At 36.0% G+C, this 20,669-nt stretch overlaps 1 protein-coding gene across 1 annotated transcript in view; it reads left to right on the top strand.

Annotated features, from left to right (window-relative positions):
- Window positions 1-20,669, top strand: part of UBAP2 (ubiquitin associated protein 2) — a 95,427-nt gene that overhangs the window by 6,089 nt on the left and 68,669 nt on the right. Inside the window, exon 2 of the mRNA XM_031447277.2 lies at window positions 19,625-19,764. Coding sequence (XP_031303137.1) covers window positions 19,666-19,764 — 99 coding nt within the window. The 5' untranslated portion in view covers window positions 19,625-19,665. The remainder of the gene's footprint in view (window positions 1-19,624; window positions 19,765-20,669) is intronic.

The following is a 20,669-nucleotide window of genomic DNA, read 5'->3' on the forward strand; positions in this document are numbered from 1 at the left end:
GTCTGAGTGATAGTTTTTTGTTGTCATTAATGATATATGCTGTTATACAGGTGTTCACTTGAACAAAGATGTATTGTTTTTATTTGTTAGCAATTGTTAGGTGCTAGAGATACAGAGGAATGATGCACTGTCCCTGTTCTCTGGGTGCTTACATTCTAGTGGGAATACAGACACAGTGCAGTTGGGAGTGACGGCAAAAAGCACTGTCAGTTGAGTTCAGGTATTGGGCAAGGCTTCCTTGAGCAAGTGGGAGTCAAGCCTTACTTTTCCTGGGTTCTTCCTACAGGATCAATTATGGCCAAATTCCTGAAGTTATAATTATTTCTTTTGTTAAAACACTTAGAATTTTATGTTCATAATTCAGTTTTATTGGAATTGGCTGTTATTTTAATTACCATGTTATTGTAACTTTTGTTTGGCCTTGATTTGGTAGTTTATTATAGCAGCTAGTAAAAGAGAAAGTTATTCTTTTGAGGGGGGGTTATTAGGTTTATTTACTTATTCTTAGAGGAGGTACTGTGGATTGAACCCAGGACCTAATGCATGCTAAGCGTGTGCTCTACCACTTGAGCTATACCCTCCCCCTAGTTATTGTTAGTCATATTAAACATTTTCTGTGGGTTAATTTTTCATAGTAACTTATTGAATGTCTCAATTTTTTTCTCTCCAACCAAGATCTCACTTTATTTTGATGAGAAATATAATGATTATAATATAGTTGGGGGGATAATAACAATTACTTGGGGAGGTGGTATGGCTTAATGGTAGAGTGGATGCTTAATATGAACAGGGTCCTGGGTTCAATCCCTAGTACCTCCATTAAATAAATAAATAAACAAACATTATCTGCACCCCCCCACCCCCCCACCCCCCCACCCCCAACAACAACAGCAACTACTTGGTGAAATGTTTCTTTGAATTGCTGGAGACCAGATGACCTCCTAAAAAAAAATTCCTTATCTTTAGTACTTCAGTTTATCTAGTACCTTTTTATTTCTTGTGATTTTAAGTGATAAGGTAATGGTGAAAACCCCCTGTATATTAAAGAACAATCCAGGTGATGGTAACAGGGATAAAAACCTTGTTAGCTAAAATAGGCCATTTACTATCACAGAAGAGCTTTTTTTTTTTTTTTTTTTAAGACAGTTTGAGCTGTTTAATTGTTCTAATGCTTACCTCACGTTATCAAAAGATCCCAGCTGTAATGGATTGTAGCTAGCATACCATGAACCAGATTATATACTCTGACAGTCTAGCCATCTGTGGGACAGAGATGACCAATGTCACAAAGGATTTTGTTGAAGTGACAGTTGGCCTGTGGTAATAGTAGTTCAGCTTTGTAAATCCTAAAAATCATTGGGTAGTATACTTAAAAAGTGTGAGTTTTTTACTTTATGGTGTGCCTCAGTAAAGTTACTTGAATTGTTTGCATAAGTCAACAATATTTTGAAATAAACAGAACCAAAAGGAAAAAAGTGGTCTGTATACATTAATCCTATAGTTACCACCATTTATGGTAGCTCTTAAGATCTGGGCTAAGCATTTGAGGTACATTATCTTGTTGCTGCTCCTCGCAGGCTTGAGAAAGAGTCAAGTGGTCAGTGTTACTTGATCTGGTAATGTGTGGAATCCAGGTCTGTGTGACTTCCAAACCTGTGCTCCTAGTCCTAATACTGTACTACTTTACCTGCCTGAAATGCTGCTGTCTGGTAATACAGTCAACTGCTAGCTAATAAGTCAAACAGTGTCCACATTTGTGGTGCATAAGCCTGGGGTTTTGCACCAGATGAGGAAAAAGGATGGATATGCAGATGGGGCCCTTGAACTCCTGTGTCTGGTTCCACTAGACCCATTTCACCTTTATCTGTTTAATGTGTTAAGGTTTAGTCACAGTTTTGGCTGGACTTGAATTTTTTGTGGTTTGGAAGAAGACACACCTGCCTTTGGTTCAGTTTTTCATTCGGATTTTACTAGCTGTTCTAATCAACATGGTGAGTGGGCCTCTAAGCCCTCTACCAATTTGTATGCATCTTATGAGGAAGGCACACGGCACTGAGAAGTGGCAGTGGATAGCACACCATAAGAAGGGAAAGAGAGGAAGGCTGTAAAATTACACTTGAAAACTCAACCTGCTGTTAAATAGGGCCGTTTAGTACATTGTTAAGTGACCCTGAAACAACAGGAGTTTTTAAGGACATCAAATAAAGAGTAATTGCTGTTTATATTGAAGAACAGAAAATGAGAAAATGGGAGTATGTTCATTCAGTATGCTGTTGGGAAAACATACCTTTGGAAGGTGGAGGCGAAAAAAGCACGTGCAGTTTGGGAGAAGGGCAAGGCCAGTTTGATCAAAGTGCAGGGATCAGAAAGGAATAAAGACCTTGTATATATTTGTGGTGGTTGGTGGGTTGTGAACAGAAATTGGTGGATTTTAGCAATATTCTAGAAGATTCAGTAGGCCTCTTGAGCATCAGTTTCATAATCAAGTACTGGACAAGGGTTACCTAACATTTCTTAGAAGACTAAGGGGCTTTAAGTACGTATGACCCATAGTTCAGGTACCTTATAGTAAGTTGATGGCAGGGAGAATGTAAAGGAAGGCATGGATAGAAAGCCTTAAATCCTTTATTACTTAAATGGGAGTAGGAGGAAGAAATGGTGGCATTAAGAAAAATGACTTTAAGGTTTTCAGCTTCGGAACACTTGAAAAAGGGTATTGGTTACTTGGGAAATTTTGGAGATCTTCAAATGAGGTGGTTTTGGATGAATTCCATTGTAGATGTAACTACCTAATAGGCAGTTACATGTGGGCCAAATCTCTGGAGAGACATAAAGTCTTTAGCTTTTGCTTTGAAGTTGGAGGTAATTATTGATGCCAATAGAGCATAAAATTTCTCTGGGAAGAGAGAACGTGCTCAAGAATTGAACAGTTTTATATTTTCAGGGGTGGGAGAAAGATGGGATGCTGCTGAGGATTTGAGAACAAAAGAGAGCTAAGATGGTGTAGTGTCTGAGAAGCCAAGGGAAAAAGTTATGAAATGTGTTGTATGCCAGAGATGGATGAAAGAATGAGAACAAAAAAGATTTGACAGTTAGGAGGAGGTCATTGGTGACATGAGGAGTAGCATTTTTGCTGTTGTTAGAGTGATAGGGTGGTGGCAACCAGACTGAAAGTTAAGGACATGTTTAGTGAGGAAATGGAGCCAAGTGAGTGTATTCTTTTTGAGAAATGCAGCTTAAGTAGTCATTGCTTACAAGATGGAACATGCAGTTTCCAAGAGTAGTTGGAAGGTAATTTTTCTAAGCCTTTGTTTTTGAAATTAATCTGGAGGTAGAGAATAGTTGAACAGGTTTTTATACACTTGTGAGAAGGAAAAGGATATATGGAATATTTTCTCAATGCAGTGGTAGAAGTCCTTCTTAAGGAATTTTAGGTTTGTTATTTGAGTGAAAATTGAGCCTGGTGCGCAAGTGACAGGTGTGTTAACATTTAAGTGGATTGCGTGAATATGTTTTGAGAGAGAGATTCTTCAGGTAACTGATATTTTTTTAAAATTGCTTTTGGCATGAGTGGAGCAATAATGGTGCCATTAGAATAAAACAAATATGCCTTAAATAAAAACCCAAAACAACTCAAGACTTTATATCCTGAATTTATGAGGAAAGTTGAAAAACTGTAATGAAAAGCTGTGCGTCTAAAATACTTTAAAAAAAATCAGTATTTATAGTTTTGATTTATGATAATATAGCTGCCTTGGAATAGCTTAATAATGGATATACTGAACCTTTATAAATCAGTTGTGAAATATTTGTGTATTTGTAACAGTTGAGTGCCAAATGTTTAAATGGCTTGTGCAGAGATGTAAAAATTGAGAATAACTTGAGGGGAGAGGGTATCGCTCAAGTGGTAGAGTGCATGCTTAGCATGCGCAAGGTCCTGGGTTCAATCCCCAGTGCCCCCTCTAGAAATAAAATAAAATTTAAAAAAGTGAAAATACCTTGAAATATTTTAAATTGTATCTTCAGTAAGAATGGAACATTTGTAATACAATGTAAATCAACTAATCTTCGATTGAAAAAATTTTAAAAATTGAAGATTTTTGAAGTTTTGTCTGTTGTGAAAGTATGGTTGGGATTGAATCACTTTTAGCAGTAATACCCAGTTTACTATATGAGTGTGGTTAGCAAAGATGCCATTTTATCCAAAAATCAAAACAATAAATTAATGTGAAATAATGGCTTAAAACTGTCAAGTGATTATGAGTTGAACTAGGTAATGTTTTGAGTGTTGTTGAGTAGGTGTATTTCTTGAAGTTCTTTTCACACCTTGGAGTTTGTAGATTTTCCTGTGTTGAGTATTGTTACGGCTTTTCTGTGCTTGAAAATAAGAAGCAAGAGTTAAACTGACATTATAGTTTAAGGTAAGTTTTGGCTTAGAGTATCGAGAATTGAAGATTCTTGCTTTTTTTTTTTTAATTCAAGTGTAGTCAGTTTACAATGTTCTGTCAGTTTCTGGTGCACAGCATAGTGATTCAGTCATGCATATTTATACAGATATTTCTTTTCATTTTCTTTTTCATTGTAAGTTATTAAAAGATATTGAATATAGTTTCCTGTGCTTTGCAGAATAAACTTGTCATTTACTTGTTTTATATATAGTAGTTGGTATCTGCAAATCTCAAACTCTCAATTTACCCCTTCCCACCCCTTTTCCCCGCTGGTAACCTTAAATTTGTTTTCTGTCTGTGAGTCGATTCTTGATCTTTGTGACTGATTGTGGTCAATATGACTTGACTAAAAAGAAAGATCTGGTTTATTGAACTTATATCTTTAAGGATGGTGAGGTAGATTAACCTATAGATTGACACCTTCTTTCCCCTTTCTTACGGTCTCAAGAAGAGGAAATAACCCAAAGGGAGAAAGAAGGCAGTCTCCCTGCTTATTCCTTTCCCTATGAAGACCTCAGGACAGAGCAACTAGTGAGAAGTTAACATTGCTCTCATAGATGTTGAACTGGAGGGTGGGGACAGAATGGGAGTGAGAGTGTGAAGGCAAAAAGTTTACAAAAATATGTCTCAGTCTTTATCACAATGACTGTTGTTGGCATTACATCTATCCTATTCTAATGACTCTTTGAGACTTTACTTGATTGTCTCCAGAGGATAGGTGGAGATAAATAGAGCTGAACATGGTTTGGGAAGGGCCAGGTCAAACTAGGGTTAGAAATAGGAGAATTTGAGATGGGAACATTCAGTTGGCAGTTTATTACTGCTTTTTGTTAAGGCCCTGAAAATAGGCCTTCTTTTTTCTTTTCTTTTTTTTTTTTTCTTTTTTGCATGCCTGATATAATGCATGCTAGTATTAATGGATGCTTACAGGTGGGTAAGGTTGTCTTTTAATCACTCAAGCTGGCATAGAACAACCTGCTGAAAATCAAGGAACATTTGAGGGCTTACTCTGTATAAGGCTTGGGTGGAAAGTGTCCCCTCCTCAAAAAAAAAAAAAAAAGGACGGTGAATCAGGGATTAAAAACAACACAGATTTAAAAAATAAATGACAAGGAAACAGCTTGAAAGATTGTATTGTCCTTGGTTCAGAAATTCTTTTTGGAAAGTGGCCGTACTATGCTGCCCAGAAGTTGTGCAGATACATAAATGCTGCCACTTTTGAGAAAGAGGCCAAGGACAAAAAGGATGATGATAACAATGAATTTATTTAGAAAAGCAAGTTCCTAGGTATGTCCTGGGGTTAGAAGGTTCAGGCTAGTTTCCCACATTACCCATCACATGGTTAAAATAACTGATGTAGAATCAGAAAAGTATGCAGTTCATTGGTTCATTGTACTGTACGTGCCAAGAAGAGAAGTATTGCATTTTAGAAGGCAGTTATATCCAAAAAGCTTGGAACCAAAACCATTTTGGCTCCTAAAGAATTGTCTTTCACATTCCCATAATATACCCCATTTCTCAGCTGAACAGTATAATTGAGGTGCTCTAATTATAATGCTACCTTTCTTTTACGTAGTAGTTGATATGTTAATGTTCTGTGATAAAAGCATAATACAGTCATTTCTCATGGATCACAGTGATGCAAAACAAATAGAAAACTGGAAGGCTATTCACTAGATGATTAACAGTAGTGATTTTGGGATACTGGAATGATAGGTGGTGGTTTTATTTTCTTGCACTTTTTAGCATTTTTTGGAACTTGTATGACTGTATGACTATTATGGGTAAAATAATAAAGGTGAAATTATGCTTTTTGCAGCTTTTTCATCTTTCAGTTTGAACCAACAAGGGCAAAATTTTCATCTAAGGTTCTTTGAGGGCAGTGATTTTCAAACTTCTTTGTGCATCAAGTCTTGTTTAAACATCATTTCTGATTCAGTAAGTCTGGGGTGACCTTCAGAATTTGCATTTGTGACAAGTTCACAGGTGATGCTGATGCTGCTGGTCCAGGCACCATACTTTGAGAACCTCTGTTCCAGAGTAGTGGTTTGACGTCCTGGCTGCACATTAGAAATCTGGAGAACTTTTTTTTTCCCTTCAATTTATTTATTTTTGGGGGCAGAGGGCAATAATTAGGTTTATTTATTTATTTTTGGAGGAGGTTCTGGGGGTTGAACCCAGGACCTCCTACATGCTAAGTATGTGCTCTGCCTCTTGAGCTATACCCTCCTCACTCCATTGAGCTATACCCTCCTGTCCTTTTTTTAATTGAGATATAATTCATATACCATAAAATACAGCCTTTTAAATTATGTGCTTCATTGGTTTCTAGTATATTCACAAGGTTGTGCAAACATCACTTCTTGTAGAACATTTTCATAACCTCAAAAAGAAACCCTCTATACCCATTAGCAATCACTGCCCGTTCTCTCCTGCTCCCATCCCCTGGCAGCCACTAATCTACTGTCTATCTCTGGATTTGCCTATTCTGGACATTACATATAAATGGAATAATATAGTTTACATATGTGGCTTTTTATGACTGGCTTCTTTTGCTTAGCATTGTGTTTTCAAGGTTCACCCATGTTGTAGTTTTGATACAAACTTTATTATTTTTAGTACTTGAATAATGCAAATAGTACTTCATTCTATGGTTATACCACATTTGTTTATTCATAAATCAGTTGATGGGAATTTAGGTTGTTTCTACTTCTTGGCTGTTATGAGTAGTGCTGTTATGAACGTCCCATGTGCACATTTCTGGGTGAATATGTGTTTTCCTAGGAGTGGAATTACCTGGTCATATGGTAACTCTGTTTAACTTTTTAGGAACTGCTTGGAGAACTTTTGAAAGAAATACTGATGTCTGGGTCCTACTTATCCTGATTTTAATGGAACTTGGTTTCATTTTTTGGAAGTTGCCCAGGTGATTGTACTACACAACCAAGGGTGGTGATGGATGCTGAGCCATTATTCCAGAGTCTGAAGCTTTGTTTGATAATGAGAAATTCCTGATGCTTCAGGAAATTGCATCACTGTTCACATTTGGCCATGGATAGAAAGACACATTTAGCTGAGTAAGCTGACAAACCTGAGTTGACTTTCTACTGTTTTCTTGGATTAGTGGTTTTTCTGGGCTCCTCCTTAACTTGTTTTACCATTCTGTTCGTTCCTTAGGCCCACTGTGCAACCACTGGATCAGAACATGGCAGGAGATAATAACATAGTTACCTAGTAATTGCTTTTTTTAAAAATTGAAGTATAGTCATTTACAATGTGTTAATTTCTGGTGTACAGCATAATGTCCCAGTCATAATATATATACATATATTTGTTTTCATATTTTTTCATTAAAGGTTATTACAAGTTATTGAATATAGTTCCCTGTGCTATACAGTAGAAATTTTGTTTTTTATTTATTTTTATAAATAGTAGTTAATATTTGCAAATCTTGAACTCCCAAATTTATCCCTTCCTGCCCTCTTTCTCCCGGTAACCATAAGATTGTTTACTATGTCTGCAAGTCTGTTTCTGTTTTGTAGATGAGTTCATTAGTGTCTTCTTTCTTTTTTTAGATTCCACATATGAGTGATATCATATGGTATTTTTCTCTTTCTGGCTTACCCTTTTTTTTTGAAGTATAGTTGCTTTACAGTATTGTTAGTTTCAGGTGTATAGCACAGTGATTCAGTATTTTTGCAGATTATATCTCATTATAGGTTATTAGAAGATAGTGGATATACAGTAGTAACTCCTTGTTGCCAGAGCCTGTGAGGAACTTAGAAGGTTTCAGAAGTGGAGGTTGAAAGCGGAAAGCAGACACTTTAGATGGGTCACTGTATATGGGGTGGGTATAAATTCTGAGGGAGCAAGACCAGAGAATAAATACATAGGAAGGTGAACAGAATCTAATATAAATAGAGCAAGAAAAAACATGAGAGTGTGTGTAAATGTCTGTGTTTAGCAAGAATTATTGCTGGGTTTGTGGGAAAGCCATTAATATTATATTCTGGTATATGGATGATTTATAGAAATTCTGTTTTAATCTGGTTAGTCTTAAGTTTTTTTTTTTTAATTAAAAAACTTTTTCAATTAAAAAACCAGAGCCTTTACTAGTTTTTGTCTATGGTGTAATAACCCTCTACTGAAGATAACGTCTTGGTATTTTGAGGGGAGTGCTTGTTTGGATGCAATCTAAATAAAAAGTACTGTATTCTTTCAACTTCATAGGTCTTTGAAATGCTATATAGTTGAGGTACTCCTCTCCCCCGCTCTTTTTTTTTTTTTTTTTTTTGAGAGACAGGGCTCTTAGAAGAAGGGTTAAAACTGGTCATGAATAATGAGGGACTTTTCAAGGGATAGGCGGGCAAAGAATGATAAGGTAGCTGCTGAACTAGGGTCTTGGGTAAAAGACAGGGTTTAGAGCCAAGAAATGAGCAGTGTGGAAATGGGACAGATGTATGGAAGCAGCTATAGGCAATTAAATATTTTTTCTCCCCTGACTTTAGGTAGTCTGAAAGGGAAATACTATATATACCAAATAATTTTTGCTCTCCTGTAATGTTCAGGGGTTCACTAGCACTCATCTTTTCCGCAGGCAGATTATATGTACAGAATAGCAGATAACGTCAGCCAAGCCTGGATGTAGGGGAGTTAACCTTGTCCACCAACTGCTTGAGGCCTGACCCTGCCCTCAGCAGCTGTGGAGAATAGAAATATCAGCTTGGTCAGCTCCTGGCATGCAGGACACAGCAGTTCAGCTGCATGGAATTGGGTCTCACACTAGAGTTCCTTAGCATCGTAGCTGCCTTACTCCCTCCTGAGTTGGGGGTGTAGACTTCCTCTTGCTGGCTGCTTTGGACCTCCCCAATCAGTTGAGGTTCTTAATGTAAAACCAGTCTTGTTCTCTGCTGGAATGAATAAATGGATTTCCTCTGCAGAAAAAGGTTGAGAATAGTGGGTGTTTTCTTTTAGAAAAAGTAAGAGCACATATTGGAAACTAACTGGTAACAAAATGTTACAGTAGAGCCAAGGGAGCACCAATGGGTATCTGAAAGACTGGGAAGCTAGATGAGATTCTGACCCAGAACCAGATATTTTGCATGAGGTGTGAGCTATGCAAGTGATGCCAACAGTGGTTATGCTGTCTTAAAGAAGAGGAAGCTGAGTTGGAGCCTCTTGTATAACTGTAATTGAATGATTAGCTTTGCAGCATAGCATAGTGGGTAGGAGCATAGACTGGAGCCAGGAGGCCTGGGTTTGAATCTTGGTTTTATCACTGATGAGCTGTGAATCTCTGTCTTAGTTGCCTGTAAAATGAAAGTATGTACTTCAGAGTGTTGTTGGAAGGTAATGAGTTAATGCTGTATACACAAAGCTCTTCAGCAGTGTCTGTTACATGATAAACAGTATACATTTGCTCAGTTATTATTGTCATTACTTACTGGTTTCAGGGTATTGGGAATGAGTCTTTGGTACAGATGAAAGACCCCCTACCCATCCTTGCCAGTCTAAGATAGTCCTGGGAACACTGGCCTTAAGACTGAGTGAACAGCATCTCTGTGAGCATTCTTGATGGAGACTTGGCTTCTTGAACATAAATCGTGTATTCTGTTTTTAGTAGTTGAGCCCTTAGCTGATCAAGTAATTCATGTTGTGTGGGTAAATTATATTCTGTTTAAAAAAAAGACATTCATTTTACTGTTTCTGAAATACAAACTTTTTTTGTTGCAGTAGATGAGAGATTCTGCATTGTGTGAACCTCCTGGTTTCAGAGGTGCCCTCCAATGCTGACACTTTGTGATACTGTCTTAAATAAAGCCTTTTGGTGCTTTCACCAAAATTGTCCCAGTTCTCAGCATGTTGTCAAGTGTTCTGTAACTTCTCAGAATGATCAAATGTGCTCTTGTTTTTCTTTTAGGGTATGCTGTTTACATAGTTTTTAGGTAATTTTTTACTCAACACTTTTTTTTTTTGCCTTAAAATTAGGATCCTCTTATGACTTTATGCTTTTTGCATATGTAAACTTGAATAGAGGTGCAGGTAGCTGTTGGGAGGTCCATTTTCAGTTCATGCTAAAATTCTGGAACACTTGAAAACACAGCTGTTTCACTGAGGCATCTTATCTTCCAAAAGGTCCTTGAAAAAGATGGCAATAAAACATTTTCTAAAAATGTTCCTTCTACAGAGAAAGTCTTTGTAGTTTAATCAAGTTGGTTTATTCTGCTGGTTTACTTTCCTTATATTACAGGTAATTTTGGACCGTTCTCTTACACTTTAAATAATCTAGGAAGCTTTATATGGTATTTTGCTGATTTTTATTTTTAAAGAAGTTAAAAATGTAGTAGCAGTTCTTACCTGTGTTAAAAATCTATCACATCTTTAATTTGAATGAGGTAAGGTTGATACAGGTTTTAAAATTTGGTTGCATTGATTGAAATAACCTGGTGCTTCCTGCCACTCAAGAACCTGAGATGTGTATGTTTGAGTTTCTACTGGATTATTTTTAGAATCTCTTGCTCTTGTCTGTTTCTATTCTAAGAATTCTCTTGGAACCTGTTCCAGGGTAGTAGTTCTTAGGGGTGGAGAGTGATAGAGGGGATGGAACACAAGTGTAAACTGAATTCCTATGGTCTGGCAACTGGGTGAAGCACTCTTATTTACTATACATAGTTCTTTTTCCAGAAAAGGGAACACAGAATTTCCCCAAGTGACTGTATGTTAAAGGTGTTGATTTTTTATAGTCTAGTTTCCATGACTTACTCATTTTCACAATTTGTTGTGGTAACAGTTTTTAAGGATGTTGACAATAATTTTGGTAACTTACGCCTTTTACCTTGTTGTTGTTTTGGTAGTGGTGGGGTAATTAGATTTATTTATTTTTTAACGGAGGTACTGGGGATTGAACCCAGAACTTTGTGCATGCTAAGCACGCGGCACTCTACCATTGAACTGTACCCTCCCCCATGTCTTTTACCGTGATTTATGAATTCACTGTCTCCAGAAGCTTTATGTAAAATACAAGAAAATTTGTCTGTTGAATCATGCATTCTGTTAACTTTATATATTTTCTGAACTATTTTTTCCCAGAGGATTTTTAGTAGCCTTTTTTCCCCTCTGCTTGTTCTGTAAACTTGCAGTTTTATCTTTAAAAGTTTTTTGCTGGACATCTTAAGCATTAAGGCATTTTTTTAATAAACATTTCACTGTTAGTGTGGAGAGCCATAGTGACAGAAAACAAGCTAGTCTGAGTTTGTTTAAGCAAGCATTCTTAGAAGCATGAGCTGGGGCCATCATATAAAAAATTTTTTTTCTTGCAAGGATCATATTTACAATATTTGTGCCAAAGCACTTTCGTAGTGACAATTTGTTATATGAAGTTATATGAGTATATAACCCACAGCAGTAAACCTTAATTAAAAGAGAAAAATGGCTATTTCCAAACAACAGTATTTAAATATAAAGTAAGCAATGTATTTTTCATGTTTTATAGAGCAGTTATTCTGGTTTAGCCATTGAATCGAGAACATTTATAAGCCTAATCACCTATTCGTTATTGAATGTGGATTGAGAATTAATGATTGGAGTGGAGATTTAAAAAGTCTTAATGTTTATATTGATCAGTACATTAGTAAAATTTTAATAGTTTGAAACATAAGGTTTTTTTTTTTCTGATTGACAAGTGAGGATTTGGGTACATTACATCAAAATATTTGGTTATAATAGCAAGGCTATGAAGACAAAAAAGTCTTTTGTAAATCAGAAAACTCAGTCTCAGCATCCATTTAATTTAGCTTAAGTTTATTTCTGTACATGCATATTTTCATCACCAGATGGCACTGCTGTAAGAAGAAACTCATTTTGTAATATTTAATGTACCGACTTTATTTTCATAAATAGCGGCACTGAGGAATAAACAGTTAAAGCTGAGTGAGAAAAAGGTCACATAATTCAATTCAAAAAATGGTTTGGAAATCTGTAGGTAAACTAAAAATGGAAATCAGCCAGGCAGATTTTAATTGGATGCTTAACTTCAGTTACTTAGCATAGAATTATAGAGTATTAGTGCAAAAAGTGATTTTAGAAATAATCAGGTGACCCGTCTACTTTAAAAACTCTAATATGCTTTACATTTATATGATGCTTGATAGTTTAAAAACCCAAACCAACAAAAATTTTAAACTCAAAAAGGATGCAAACTGTGTACTCATATTGACTGTGAGACACAGATTCAAATAGAGTAAAAAATTTTAAACCAGCATATTAGGCATGTGGGACATTCTGGTTAATTGGTTATTTGCTAGTGTAGTGTATATAAAAGACAGTGCAATAATTTGCCTGTGTGCTTAAGCATTCCAGTTGACAGAGGACATATTGAGAAAATGAATAAATAATATTGGACACCTAATTCAGAAGAAAGCTTATGAAACCTTTTCTAACTAAAATAGGTTTCAGGGACATAATTTTCCTTGTGATGCCTGACGTGGTACTGAATTATGGTTAGTCACCTCTCTTAAATATGACACACAAGCCCAAACGATATCTAGAAATGCTTGTTTGATGTCATTTCATTAACCTGAGATGTATAAGATTTATAAATAGGGGAACATTGTTCCACATCATGTGAGTGCTTGCTTTGAGGGCTCTGTAACTGATAGTTTTAGAAAACAGAATTAAATTCATTTTTTGTTCTTTTTTAGAATTATTGGCTCTGTTATGATTTGGTCTTTCTTAGATCATTCTTAATTTCTAAAAGTTACCAGCTTATAACGCATATCATTTCAACATACTTATCAAATGTCTCATATTGGCAGCTACTGAGTAGTTAAGGGAACAAAAATGAGTTTCTGGTCTTAGAATTTAAGATTAGGAAGGCAAGTTAAATGTAGAAGTCATAGAGAGTTGATAGGCTAAAATATGAATTGCAGACAAGTACTGTAGAGTTCAGAAGAACGTTAATGTATAAACAGTATTAGGAAATATAATTCTAGAAGTCTGTAGACCATTTTGGAATATTTTAAATGGACTTTGATAGAAACATAAGGGCTGTTTTGGTTTCCTAGTATGAAGTTCTGATCAACCCTTGCTGCTTTATCTATTGGATAATTTTCTGTTGCTACTTAATTCATAGTATTTCTTAATATAATCCAGATACTAATTCTGGTCAGATAGATGTTGATTAGAAAATTTCCTAGTTTGTGGCTTGTATTTTCACAGGGCCACGTGGCTTTTTATGAACAGAAATTTTTAATTTTATAGTTATAATCTTTGGAATTTTAGCACCTCTTGATTCTTGAGAAAACCATTACTGTCATGAGGTAAAAATTGCTTTATACTGGAATAAGAAAAAATAACTTTTTACCTGGGGTGTAGTAAAAAAATTTTTATTTGCATAAATAGTGACAAGTAACAATGACATAAGATCTCTTTGCAGGCAAGTTAATAGCTGAAGACTTCTGTGCACGCTGGGTATTTTTCAGCCTCTTTGAAAATTGACCTTTCCTCACACATACATTGCCATCTTATTGGAAATTGTATTTCTGGGCTTCCTATTCTGATCCACTGGATGGGTTGTCTTTCCCTGTACCAGTGTTGTACTGTTGTAATTACTGTAGTTTTGTAATCCTTGATACGTGGGCAGTCAGTCCTGTGCCTTGTTTTTTAAGGAGTGTCTTGGCTGTTGATTATTGCTCCCCCATGTAATTTTAGAATCAGCCTGTCAGGTTTGAGATAAAACCTTGTTAGAATTTTGACGGGAGTCAGATTGAATCTGATGGGAATCTAGTTGAGGAAGAATGATCATTTTAATTGAGTGTTTTAAAACAGGGATTGTAATAATTTTTTCAAGGGCCAGATAGTAAATATTTTCTGCTTTGCCTGTGTTGTATGTAACTATTCAATACTGCCATTGTTTAAAAAAAAAAAAAAAAAAAAAACCCACCAAAAAAACCTGCCATTGTAGTGCAAAACCAGCTATAGAAAATTTCTTTAGAAAATTTTTTGTTAGCTGGTATATAGATATAATTAATTTTTGTACATATATTTTTGTTTTGTATCTAGAAGTTTTGCTAAACTTATTATCATTATCTGAAGATTATGGTTTTCTGTGTATAATTATTGGGGAAGTGTCTTTAAAAATATTATTTTCTAATCTTTGTGAGTGTGTGTGTGTGTCTTTTACTTGCCACACTGTTCTGTCTGGGATCTCCAAATCACCGTTTAAATAGAAGCAGTCATGACTGCAGCTCCTGTTTTTTGTTGTTTATTTTTGTTATCTTAAAGGAATGCTTTTAATATTTGATTATTCAGGATGGTTTTTGCTTCAGGTTTATGTAGATAACCTTTTATCAAGTCGAAGACAGTCTTGTTTTCCAAGAATTTTTATTTTGAGTGAATGTTGAATTTTATTAATGCATTTTCTTTATTGAGATGCTTCTATGATCATACATTTAGATTTTATTCTGTAAAGTTGGTGATTTTATTAAATGATTTTTCACTTGTTAAACCAGCTTTATTCTTGGGACATACTAGACATGGCTATGGTGTATTTTTTTTTTTTTTACACAATGCTGAATTCAATTTAGAATTTTTACAGCTGTGTGTGTCAGATTGGCTTGTAATTATTATTTCTCCTACTGTCCATATCAGGTTCTAGTCTCAAGGCTGTTTCATCCTCATATTTTCTTTCTCATGTTTTGCCTCTTTCATATTCTAGAGTAATATTTGAACAATTAGAATTACTTTTTCTTTAATTATTTGATAATTATGAGCAAAGTTCATTGAGTGAATTCACTTTTAAAAATTGTGGTAAAATATGTGTAACATAAAATTTACCCTCGTAACCATTTTTGAGGTGTACAGTTCAGTGATATTAAGTACATTCACATTGTACAGTGATGGGGGTATTAATTTTTGAAAGCCTCGAGTCCACAGATTTCTAAAGAGAACTTATTAAGGAGCTAGAAAGTGTGAAATAGTGGAAAGAGTCCAAATTTTGGCATCAAAATGGACTTGTACATCACGGCTCCCTTATTACTTTTCCTGGGTCTGTGTGATAGGTTTGTATATTCACCTATAAAACAGTTATTATAATATCCACGTTGCACAGAGAATCTGATAATTTGGAGTTAAACTGGTTCCTGGAGTGTCTGATAATACTCAGTTGAATTTGCAGTTCTAAAAACTGAAGACTGTAATTAGCTTTGCTAGGAATGCCTCTATTCTACAAATAAAGATGTTTGTAATGCCACTTGACCTTAGTTCATTTCGTAATTCTTAACCTCCTTCCATAAATATTTCTTGACCACAGCATTAGCCCAGTACAAGTCTTGAGCATTTTTTTATTTTGTCTTTTTCTTCTCAGTGTCTCAGATTTATCCAGGATTGATTTCAGGAGCCACTTTTTAAGAAAAGCGTAAGATTAGTACACATTCTTTATTTACAGCAGAAATATTGTTGATTTCCAGGATTGTGGTTCTCTAGTCTCTTCACAAAGTTTCATGATGAAATGAGGAGTTGTATTTTTAATTTTGCCTGATCAAGGATAACCTTAAGTACATTTTAGGTCTCTACTAAATTCTTAGTGCAGGGTTTTTAGCCTAGGCTTCCATGGGCATTGAAGGGGTGGCATGGGTTGTCCACGCATGGGTTTTGGGGGGAAGGGAAAGGAGATGTAAACCTCATGAGATTTCAGGCAGAATTTTGTGTGGATATGCATATTTCTGAGGGGAGGTGCCCATAGTTTTCATCAGATTATCTTAAGTATTTAATGGGCCAAAAAAGATTGAGTCAGTATATTAGAATAAAACACATCTTCAATGACAAAGCATTTCCACCCTACTTAATGGAGACACTGGGATTTGAATCTAGGACCTTGTGCTTCCCAAGCACACCCTCTGCCACTGAGCTATACTCTCCCAACTTCTTTCATGACAAACATTAAAGTGTTATTTTTACCTGTTGTAAGGTGGTGAATCTGGCAGCCAGGACTGTAATAAACTGGAGAAAGAGCATTCTTTAGGAAGGGATGTTTTCAAATATGCATTGAAGCCTAAAGCTTATGAGGAAGGCCCCAGTGTTAGAGGTAGATATGAGCCACTCTTCACCTGGTGACATCATCCTGGCCTTGAGTAAAGTGGGCTTTTCCTAGTTTAAAATTCAAGTTCTTTTCAGTGGTATGTTTCAGCAAGGGATCTATTCCTCTTAACCCAAATCTATCTTGATTATTCATTTAAGTTGTGATCCTGACTTTCTGACATTCTAGTTGATTTCTTGGTAACATGTGCCCCTAGATAATTCAGGATTTTTGCTTTCAGTTGGGATCCTCAGTGTTGCTCCTCAGTTCTTTTTAATTCTTTTTTAAAATCAGCTTCCTCTCATATTTACCTTCATAGCTGTTACAAACCTTTGCTGGTTCCTTGCATTCCTCCACCGCCCCCACCCCCTTATCTAGTATTCTCTTCAGGTGTTCTGTCTCTTACTGAAAAAGTAAAGATAGACAGAACCAATTCTTTTGACTGTCTTTCCTAATCTAAACATCTAGCAGCTGCCATACCTGCCCCTTTCTTTATTCTTCTGGACTCAGGAGAGGGATCCCCTTTTTTGTCCAAGTGAATCATTTTCCTTTATTACTGTCTCAGTTTAATGCCTCTAAATTATCTCCTCTTCAGCTTATACAGGTAGGCCTCTTTTATTCAATAAATATATAGTAACTAATTAAGCATACACCCCATGTTAGGCCCTGGAAGAACAAAAGTGACAGGACAGATACAGTCACTGTCCTCACGGGGCTTACCGTGTCTTAGACTTGCTCAGTGTACCTCATCCTTACAAAATTCTATTTTGATGCTCTGTATCTCCTCCTAACTACTACCGCTTGCATATACTAGTTTGCTCTCTCCCTCATTCACCTTGACTTTTTTCTACATCACTCTTTTAAAGCTGTATTGGCAGTGGTCACCAGTGACCCCCTAGTTGCAGAGTTCCAGCGGACATTTGATTCAAGCAGTGATTTAAAAATCTTGAAAATATAAAAGGTTTTGCTTCCATGTTGTTGTTGTTATTACTATTTTGGAAGGGAGGTAATTAGATTTATTTATTTTTTTTTTAGAGGAAGTACTGGGGATTGAACCCAGGACCTCGTACATGCTAAGCATTCTTTCTTCCACTTGAGCTATGCCCTCCCCCCCTTGCTTCCACGTTATTTTAAATGTTCGTTTTCAGCGTTGCTGTTTTTCTGGGTGTGTCTGACTGTCGGGGAAGGTTAAGGAGATGATAAGGCGTGCTAAAGGTGGGCTGTAAAGTGTGGTGTCTCCAGGCATGGGTCTTGTGCTCTAGAGACTGCGTTGTCTACAGCTGGATGTTGTGTGGCTTGTTTTCATAATTAAGAATTTGTCTCTATCTTGGCCTTCTGCCACTGTTTTGCTAGTTTAAGATGATGAAGACAACAGTTATTTTGTAATTTAGTACCTAGTTTGGTTTGTAGGCTCTGTACCCTAGGAAATAAATGGTTGGGACTCACTGTATTGCATCTCACTGGTCTGTGTAGAACCTTTCCAAGTTTTATTTCTGATTCTTAAAATGGGGATTATGCCAAGTTCTGTAGAGTGTTGAGGATTACAGGGAGTGACTTATGTGAAACATTTAGCTTGGTGCTCAGCACATAGTAAATTTAAATAAAAAGTTGTTGTAACCATATAAACATTACAGTTGAGTCATACTGCCTTTTGTGGAGGACTTATTTTTTTCCCCACAGTTGCCTAGGTTTCTATGTACCCACCACTGATTAAACTCTATACTTTATTTCATGTGCAAATTAACTTCTTAGAATGGTCAGAAACATTTTCTTGGAGGCATCTCTTTGGTAGCCCTCTGTTGTCCTGCACTGATTAGATTTGGTTGCTCTGTAGGCCGCTGTCAGCTGTCAAGATACCATCTTAATCTTTTTTTTTTTTTTTTTTGCTGTCATTTGGAGGACCCTCCTGTCTCCTATGTTACGCCCCTTTGTTGTCCCCCTTGTTCTTGGCAACCATTGATGTTTTCTGTCTCTAGTTTTGTGTTTTCCAGAATGTTATAAAATGTTATAAAATGGAATTATACAGTGTACAGCCTTTTTGAGTTTGGCTTCTTTCACTTAGCATAATGTATTTGAGATACATCCTTGTTCATTATTGCTGAGTAATACTCATTTGTGTGGCTAGGCTATAGATTACTCATTCTTTGGACATTGGGGATATTTCCAGTTTGGGTGGATTGTTAATAAAGTTGCTATGAATATTCAGATTATTTTTAAGAAAAGTGGCCTGTGACCATCCCAAGCTAGAATAAGTATTTGTTGAATAAATAAAGGAAAATTACATGCACAGTTGTTTTTGTCTCTTTGGAATATTTAGTGTTTATAAATGGTTTTTGCCTTAAGTTTTATAGCTTGCTGCTGGACATCACATTTTGAATTAGGTTATTGCTAGTAAAATCTTGGCTGGACGTAATGTTGACTTTGGGTTCAAATACCAACTGCAAATGGGAGGAGGTAGATAAAACTACATGTAGGAAAAAAAAAATACTACATGTAGTAGTAACTACATACAGTTGTTCCTTGGTATCTACACAAGATTGGTTCCAGTACCTGCCTTGGATTCCAAAATCCATGGATGCTCATGTCCCTTACAAAAATGCCATGATATTTGCATATAACTTTACACACATCCTCCTGTGTACATTAAATCATCTCTAGGTTACTTATAATACCTAATACAATGTAAATGCCTTGTAAATAATTTTTATAGCATGGCAGATTTGAAGTTTTGCTTTTTGGAACTTTCTGAAAAAAATATTTCCCAATATTTTTGATCTGCGGTTAGTTGAACCTGTGGAGGCAGAACCTGTGGATTTGGAGGGCTGACAATATAGGGGTAAAGTAATGGCTGGTTAAAATTGGTGATAGTTGATACTTTATTGTTTAGAGTTGCTATAATCATAAACATAGACATTTAGATTGCAAAAGTAAAACTGGCTTCAAAGCTTCCAGGACAATCTAAAATTCTAATGGATTGTTTTCTTGAGAATTTACACTCTAGGACACCTTTACGTTTTATCACGTTTCCTCCTTATCCCTGAATTTTATCCTTGCTGTTTTCTGTGATTTCAGAGTTTTGCTTACCATGCTTCCTCTCTTGCAGACTTTCTATTTTGTGCATACATTATTTTGTATATACTGTATATGATGACTTCAGTGAGCAGTGACCGTTCCAGAAGTGCTCGGGAAAAAACACAGATTTCAGCGACACAGGCAACACAGCTACAGAAGCAAGTGGTACAGGTAAGTCTTTATGGAACTCTGCTTTGCTTTGTTCAGAATTACAGAAATTAAGGGGACACATATGCTTCAATGTTCTCCTTTGTAGGAAAGTTTAGGGTTTTGAAACTTGTTTTTGGAAAGTAGGTAGTATGTGATAGGGAAGAGGAGATACTGATTCAGGTACAGTTGGATGTTCTTCCTTAACTATTTAGTCCTGACTTTTTTCTCCTATCTGTTAGCATCTAGACCATCTCTGTTTCTTTATTATTTATCTAGATATGTCCCTGTAATGTTAATGTGAAAATCCCAAGTACATGGAGAAGTAATACTCTGAAGTAGAGAAATACCTGAATTATGACAGACTTAAAAAAGCTGCCTTTTCTTCCGTGCATCATTACTTGGGAAAAGTGTTTTAATCTTAGAATGGCTTTTGAAGAGCAAAATCCAGCTGTATAAAATACTTAATGTTAAATAGTCCCTCCTTTGCAGTTTTTTTTGTATTATTTTAAATGAAGTGAGACAATCCAAGTAAAATGCCAACTAAGCACAGTACCTGTGCTGAGTTGAGTGTGCTGTACATGTTGACCAGGTTGGCAAACCTTTTTACAGAGACAGTGTGGAAGTAAGTGAATAAAGCTTATGAAGTTCGTTATGATTCCAGATTGATGATTTGACTTTGATAACTAATTACAGGTTTTTAAAATAATCATTCATACCCGAGTTCCTTGTTGATGTTAAGGGACACAGGAAGTGGACTCAACTCAGTTGTTGCATCACATTTTTCAGTATAAGGTTAGCCTTGCATTTTGCTGCTATCAACAGACATCTCTGCTGCTCAGTGCTTGCTCCTAAATAGTGTTTACCCTGATAGGTATTTATTCACAACTGACCAAGAAAGATTGTCTATTGTGGGAAAAATTTGGACT

This window comes from Camelus dromedarius, chromosome 10 (assembly GCF_036321535.1).
Source record: "Camelus dromedarius isolate mCamDro1 chromosome 10, mCamDro1.pat, whole genome shotgun sequence".
Classification (NCBI taxonomy): Eukaryota; Metazoa; Chordata; class Mammalia; order Artiodactyla; family Camelidae; genus Camelus; species Camelus dromedarius.